The sequence below is a fragment of the Echinococcus granulosus genome, assembly GCF_000524195.1.
Source record: "Echinococcus granulosus chromosome Unknown EG_S00074, whole genome shotgun sequence".
NCBI lineage: Eukaryota > Metazoa > Platyhelminthes > Cestoda > Cyclophyllidea > Taeniidae > Echinococcus > Echinococcus granulosus.
In genome coordinates this window covers 146,241-154,173 of record NW_020170454.1, presented here as the reverse complement: position 1 = coordinate 154,173, position 7,933 = coordinate 146,241, and the positions used below count along the sequence as shown (strand labels likewise).

Here is a 7,933-nt window from a genome sequence, read left to right as displayed (position 1 = left end):
TTTGTGAGGCAGATCAAGGCGTTTCCTTTCAGTGCCTCACTTCTCACACGGAAACAAACGCCCCTATCTCGCGACCTCCGACGTTTAGTGTCATTTTCTAAATTTTCTGTTAAAAAAATACAGCTTTCCGGTGAATAGATTTGATTTGTTAGTGAAGCTGGAGAATAATTAAAGTTGAATTTTTTACATAAAATCTCTTGAAATTGCGTATAACACGAAATTGAGCTCCGCGTGCAAATACAATGTAAATGAAGCAAAAAAGCCTTTTGTGTGACAATTTAGTCTAATTTGGGGGTTGATTAATTTGTAAAGGAAGTTTCAAGTTTAATTACTTCATGACTCTAACCACAAATTATGTCGGGTCGGCGCTGCTGCCGAAAAAGCCGATCATTTTCTTTCTTCCAAAAAATGCTTTACCGGAATAAACCTTGAAATGTCAATGCTATTCTGGGAGACGGTTAAATTCTCAAATCGCAATCTTAATATTATAAGGCAATAAAAATCTCGCGAGATGTTTTTGAATGCCTACAAGAAAGCCGAGGTGAATTTGGAGTCTTTGTCATGGCAATGAGTACAATGCCCTGTCAGGGGGACTTTGTTTTCCGTAAATAAGTGCCATATGTTTGTATCAGCAATAAGAAAACATTTTTTTGACGAGTTAATATATTCACCCCGCCTTATCGGTCACAACCCAGTGGAGGGATTAGATCAAATGACAGACCAAACAAAAGAGATTGCCGCCTCGTTCCCACATGAGGCCTATGACGAATCCGATTCCAAAAGAACCAATCAGTGGCGTGAGAAATCCACCAATGAGAGGAGACGAAGAACCAGTACGACAGGGGGCAGCACGAGTGCATTCAGACTGCAGGCGTTTTCCGCTGTCTGAAAATCCCAACGACCAAGTCCACATGCCTTCCAATGCAGCTCTACAACACGCCTGACATCCCGCCGTCATGACCTCGTCCCATCCCACCACCCCAGAAATGAAGGATTTCACAGATGGAAAAGGAATGCCTAATTCTCGACCCAGCAGTCCCGTCTCCTACTGCGAAATTTCACCAGAGCGTGTTACGAAGCAGAATCAACTGCTTCAGCCAGCTCTCCTCCTGCCTAGACCGTCTAGAGCCTCGTCGGAGGTAAATATTGCCGAAATTGAGGAGACTAATGCCTTGGAGGCCTGCTCGAAATCGGAGAATGCCTTCCCGCCGCCGGTAAAAGTGCCACAGGAGATGACACAACTGAAAGGGATTAACAGCAAGAGAATGAAATGGATCAAACTCATTCGATTACAGCTGAATGTTCTTCATGAGAAGAAGTCAAAAGGCCCGAATTTTGGCAAGTCTGCCGCGGAGGCAAAAACGCTGGACGTGGAGCCACATGACGCCTGTCTTGTAAGGCCACGTTTTTCTCCATATCAGTTATCAATTGGCATACTTCCGGTTAATCGTAAAAGTGAAATGAGACAGAATTAATACAAATATGTTTAAATAACTTTTTGTTTATTTAAGGTGCAATTTCCGTTTAAGCGCTTTATTCTAGTGGAGTGCATTTAAAGTGATTTTTTCTCAAGGCATAAAATTAATGCACTGCATTAATTTCCTTCCGATTTGTACTTTTCTAATGCAAACTTTATATTGTCAAATATAATTAAGTCTCTCTCGCTTTTGGAGGAGAGAAAAGGACATTTAAAATATCCGCTGGTAGTGCATTCCCCCCGCCTAGTATCCAAACCTGTTGCCAATAGAGACCATGTGACTATTGTTTAGCAGGAGCCCAATGCCTATTTAAGAGTATTATACGAAAATGTTAATTAACCTGTTTTTTAAAAAAGAGAAGGAAGGAGACACTATAAGAGGGAGAAGGCTTGTGAGAGTTGGGGTTAATGCCTACCCCTTTGCAGCCAATAAAGTGGGGCTTTTTAAAGGCACTTTTGCGTCGCTCGAACGTGGCACCGACAAGCTTTGGTTTACCATTGAGACCATTGTGTTGACTAGGCTTACCCTCTTTTTGTCGCATTTGCGCTAGCCGCTTTTGTTCTCCTAGGTTGGGGAGGATTGCTTTAAAAGAGGCGGAGATGAATAGGAGCTTTGTCCATTTAATTAAAAGAAAATTGACAAGTAAGTAACGAGCAGGCAAATTTTGTGTTTTCTTTACAGTGAAATAAATTTATTGTAGGCATTCTGTATTAAGGCCAGTGCTTAGTGCTACTTTATTGACCTCAGGGTGACCCTAGGAACAGTAAAACGTGGCGCTGCTCTCTGGGGGCAGGAGGGACAAGCGAAAGTCACTAAGCTGGCACCGTGTAGATCGAGGTGACAAGAAAAATTGTTTTCGTGGGGTCCCATTATTGCAGTTTTTGCACAAGTAACATTAAATTTCTTCTTAAAAAGGTTTTGTTTTTCTGGGGTGAAGGTACTGCTAAAACTTGGCGTGGCAGGGAAGAAGTCGCTTTTCGATTAATATATACTCTTGTCTTGTCAAGGCTTAATTTATGCAATCTTGCTTAAGTAATTTGCCTATTTTAATTGACTTTCCAGTACCCCTACGAAGGTCTAATGCAAACCGTTTTAGGGCACTTTTAATGAAATCCACATTTTCTAAGTAATTGGAACTACGTCATGGGGTTTGGACGCAATAAAAAGCAAGCGTCGTTGTTGTCACATTTTAGGAATAAAAGGTCTCTCTGGATGGCACACTTTACAAATAAAACGGAAAATGGTACATGAAAAGGTTACTTGTAGCATTTTAGAACTCCAACCAAGTTGACAGGTGTCACGTCATGTCTGGACAGTTAATTACTGAAGCTTTACTTTTTGATTGTAGTTACATGCAGCATGAGTGAGCTCTCGATCATTTGGTCCACTTGCTTTACCTTCAAGCATCCCTCAAATTTACTAATGCATTGAAACAACAAGAGGAATAATTGAAGTGCTCCCTTTTTGGGAGGATTTTTATCCCATGCCTCAGTGGATCGAAGGGGTTTGGGGGAACAGCAGGAATGAAGGAGTTCCAGAAAAGTGGGGAAGTACTATGTTTAAAACCCTATCAGAATATTTTGACCTCCTTAATATGCATTATGGTTTACGACCCAATATCCATCCATCACGTCACCCAGCAGCGTCACAAATACGTGACACATGCTCTCTCTCTCCCATTTGGTGGTGCCTGGGCGAAGCGGGTCCTGTCGCAAACGGAGTGAGTGACTTAAAAGCAGTGAAAGAGAGGAAAGGTGTGACTGCTATGAAAAGGCAACTTTTTTGAGCGTATCTTCTCCAGCGGGACCCTAAAAAAGGAGACGGCTATTTGAAACTCGAGGGAATCATCCATTTCGGGACTAACTGCTCATAAATTTATACTTAACAGATTAAAAAGGCAATGAGATGAACGTTTTACATCTCAAATTTTTAATTTCGCTGTAGCTTTTCCTATCAACTGCTCACGCCAAATAGGGCCATGTCTACAGTATATTTCGCCTACAATGAGGTTTTTAATGCACAGACTAGATTCACACTTAGATAACTTGTAACGCTTACTATTGGTCATATTTTTGGAGGACTTTGGACAGTACTTGGGGTAGCTTTACTTTTTTACTGAAATCATAGCATATGACGAATTTTCTACCCTCTTAAAATGACTTGGATGGTTTAGTGGGAGGCCGTTTTGAAGAGGGGAGGGAAGGTGAGGGGCGAGGACGGAGGGTTTTACGCATTTACACTTTCCTTCCTCAATTTTCCATCTCACCCTTAAGTGAAGCATATATGCATACGTATGCATATGTGTGTGTGTGTGTGGCCACATCTACACCTATCCTCTCCACTTAATGCATCCAGTTGTCAGCACTGTCAACCAAACTTTTTGCCATGGCTCTGACTCACCCAATTTTGCCTCACAATGAGCAATTTTTAGAGCTCAAACCTTGCCCATTAGGGTAAGGTTACAGGACTTTGTTTACTCTCTTACAGACAAGTAGGGAGCACCAGTGGTCGTCCATTCCAAAGGATGCGGCGCCTTCTTCTGGTCTTCCCTTTGAATCACCTCGACATCTATCAGTTCCTTGGGCGGTGGTCAGTGGTGCGCACACCTCTCCCCTACTTGATACAGATCACAAGGGCATCCCTGCTGGCGGCGATTGGAAGAAAAGGTGTGTTATAAATCAGAAAAGTTTTTGTTTTTATGCTTTTTCGTGCCCCCATTTCCGATGTGGGTTGTAAGCAAACTTGCCCAGCCAGCAGTTCATTTAAGCGCACGCCAGAACGTTGGGACACATGTCAACCTCGCCTACAGCTGAGGGCTTGTCATATCTCGTAGTTTTCATTAAAACTACTTAGGGTTTTTTTTCCATTCGTAGATCACGTCGTCAGATTCCTTTTTTTGTCCGGCTAATTAATGACTGGGCTAAGGCTTACATCGCTATGTGCCTTTTTATTCCATCAGTGATTATCATAAGCAAATGATGAAAAAAGGTATTTTCTTTTTTCCTACACACAGCTAATGTACTACGACGTGCGAATTTCGAATGGGATATTGCATTTCTTAACTTAAACCAGCCCCCCCACCCCAAAAATGTGTGTAAAGTGGTTGTTCCCCATACAGTCTACCCATCGTTCATAGGCGACAGGGAATCTGAATTCGCTAAGGGGAGAAATTTTTGTCGTGCGAAGATGAAAAAAATCACCTCGGAAAGTATTATAAAAATACACTTTGAACTAAAGATGTTAGTGTTGTGAATTATTAAGCGGTGACCACAAAGAAAGAATGGAGTGTGACTGAGGGGATTGGGAGGCACATACATCAAAGCTTCACGATACATCAAATAAAATTTCATTCATCATATTGACTTCAGAGACATTTTTGTTTATTATTCAAACATATTACGAACTTTGGCTAGGTCTATACTGATCCCCTACGTACTGTGGGATTTGTTAGGTCGTGTACAGGTTCTACCCTACTCAGACCAAAAAAAGAACCGTTCCTCTTTCTCATTTTTTCCACTTATTTTCCTAAAATTGTTGCTATCAGACCTAAAGGCACTTAAGTTGTTTAAACTTGTAAGGTAGACACTGATTGTGAATGATAAAAATACATATTTTTATTCCACCTGGCGGTGATGCAATGCCATTGTAGTCTCTATCCCCCATCTCCAGTTTCAGACTGGTGGATCGTCAAGACTGTCTAGAGGATGCTATCTCATAGTGTGTAGTATGGGAAAGGGGTGGGAAAGGTCACAAAGTATCAAAGTTTCGCAGGGACTATCTACGCCTTAAAAATCAGTGAAGTCCACTTCCGCTTAACCACGCGGCTGTTGTAATCCGACGGCTTTTCATGTAGCACATTACCGTCCATTAGAAAAAAACTCCCGCCTTATCGCAGGCTATAAATTAATGTAATTTTAAAATTCCGCCTAAGTAATTCTTAAGGAACACATATATTACCTTTAAATGGATGATTACATCGATCGAATCAAATATCCCACAAAATTTCCAGAGTTGGCGCGCTAAATGAAAAATGGCCAATCAAAATCCACCTCTTTTTAAATCCAAGAAATCAATATTTACTAGTACCCTTGTTGACAAGCATGGATGGCATCGAAATCTCAGCTTTCCTTCCCACAATGGACAATTTTGCCTATCTCTATGATATGCTCGCTTTTCCCATCTCCACCTACTACATGATTGCTTCACTCTCCTACGTGACCATGGGAGCTCTCGAGTGTATAGTCATTAAGAAAACCAAATTTATCTCCTCAACTACTGTAATGACCTATCTGATCGGTGCTATTGTAGCCTTCAATCAGGTCATCTTGAATTTGTACTCCGAACCGCAGGAAACCGCTATTTTCTATGTTTTCGGGGTGATCAGTCTTGCCAATCTCCTCTACTTGTTTTTTTGCACCGTTTTTACAAAAGATAGCTATATGCTGGTACTGGCTCACATCTGCCTATTATTCTACTTCGTTTACATATATGCGATTCATAATGAAGCAGACAGACTGCCTAATGTAGCCGATTTTATGGCTGCGTTCCAACTGTGTGCAACTATGGTACAGAATATTATACCACTGGAGTCAATCATAGCCTCACTGTGTAAGAACAGCAATAGAACTCCCACACATTGGTTAGCTCTCTACGTTGGATTGACTTATTGCCTTACTGGTGGACTGTATCGTCATCAGAAGGGGGAAGCCATCATGGCCTCAGTCGACGCGTTGGGCATCTCGGTCCACCTCTTCGGACTGGTTGTGGCAATTTATCACAGCCTCTGTTTTTAGCACCAAAGCCAGCAAATACACTCCTGCCAACCATACTGCCCTATTTTTTAATAATTTCAGTTAGTGCTTTAGCTGGCGATAGGATCCTAAGGCATTTGGCCCCATCTCGGAAGAAGAAAAGGCGATTTGAGCTTCCTAGATGTGTCTAGTAGCCATGAACGGGATTTTTAAGGTTGCTGAAGAATTCCTAAACGTGCTCTTGTACTCACAGCTTAGCTAAGTTTTATTGTCAAAAAGATTTGATGCGCTTATTTCGTCTTTCATTTGACCAGAATGGAGCTTTTTAATTTCCACATTCACACACACGCTTCTACATCTGTGTGCACATGCTTTGGTGGTCACAACACCTGCTGCCCTCTTTTCATTCACCGATACACCAAGTCCACATTGGTGCTTTCAAATTGAACCGTCTCACCCTCTCTCCTTCCTCTCCCTCACCGACTCCAGGTGATGACAAAATTGAGGCGCTTGAATCAGAAGAAGGGTAGTGAATGATTAAATTAACTGATCTCCCAAAAGGAATTGGAAGGAGGCTCCGTGTGCTATTTCTTTAATATTTTGACAGGAAGATTAAAAAATTGCCAGCTAAACAATACGTGAAGACTACAATCTTAGACATTCACAGTCGGACGGTTACGCTGCAAAGCGGACGTTCGACTCGAGGAGGCTGGCGAGTCCGTGTGGCCAAGGCGAATTTCAAATTCACAAAAGTACAGTCTACTTGACATAAATTAATGGTTTAACTATCCAATGCGTCATTGTTCATTTACAGAACTTGTGACTAGGATGTGCTTGTTTGCCATGGCCATCGGAGGTCCGCTATCGACAGAAAAGTCTTTAACAGGGTATTTTAAAAAAACAACGCCAACGCAGTAAACGATCCATTAAAACTAGAAAGCAATATTTCTTGTACAATTCCTTTCAAAACCCTAGGGTGTAATTACTGGGCGCTAATTTCTACTCGCCAAGTGGCAAACTGTGATTACCCGCGTAATGTCAGGCAGGTCTACAGAAAAAAGACCATCCACACTCTCCACCGCAACCCTCCCCTCCTGCCTTGGTCTTGATAACCTCCCGTATTGTGAAGGTTGCTAGGTGCATTAGAGGCACACACGAAACCCGAGAACCGATTATATGAAAGGGAAATGAGGTTTCGTATTTCCTCATTAGTGGTGGATCTCATGAATTTCAATGAGATTTTCTCCATCAAGTGAGGTTTTAATGAAACAACTCTGAATAAGTGTGCTTTAATGACATGTCAAACACTAAACCTCCCTCAGCAGATGGAGATCATTTTGAACCGCCCTCCCCCCCCCAGCCCTTCATCTCGACTAGGCATCGGAGCTAACTCCCATGCCTGTGGTAACACTTTGCCTAGTTGATCTGCTTCAATGTCTTCCGGCTTTTTAACCTCCCAAGGCGAATGTCTTTCTCTCCGTCTATTTTTATCCTATTGCTAATCTATCCACTTCAAAGTAAGTACACCGCAAAAGGGAAGTGAAAATCTGCAAAGCGTTTATGCCGAACGAAGCTAATGAAATTGAGCATATCTCGCACCTATAATGCTAAAATTAGCCCAGGAAATACCATATATGGCTCGATTATACATTAGAGCAGATGTATGCATTAAAAGTTGGTTATTTTGTACGAAAGTTAAAGTGC

The 7,933-nt window shown here is 41.9% G+C and overlaps 2 protein-coding genes across 2 annotated transcripts; both read left to right on the top strand. All coding sequences in view use genetic code 11, as the record gives it.

The window, feature by feature from the left end:
* Nucleotides 1–986: 986 nt before the first annotated feature.
* On the top strand, nucleotides 987–5,179 carry EGR_07302 (hypothetical protein; the record flags this gene model as incomplete). The annotated part of the gene is made up of 3 exons (XM_024496551.1): nucleotides 987–1,394; nucleotides 3,966–4,144; nucleotides 5,128–5,179. The coding sequence occupies 3 exons, from the start codon at nucleotides 987–989 to the stop codon at nucleotides 5,177–5,179; spliced, it is 639 nt and encodes a 212-aa protein (XP_024349027.1).
* Nucleotides 5,180–5,578: 399 nt separating this feature from the next.
* On the top strand, nucleotides 5,579–6,271 carry EGR_07301 (hypothetical protein; the record flags this gene model as incomplete). The annotated part of the gene is made up of 1 exon (XM_024496550.1): nucleotides 5,579–6,271. The coding sequence occupies one exon, from the start codon at nucleotides 5,579–5,581 to the stop codon at nucleotides 6,269–6,271; it is 693 nt and encodes a 230-aa protein (XP_024349026.1).
* Between the last annotated feature and the right edge of the window lie 1,662 nt (nucleotides 6,272–7,933).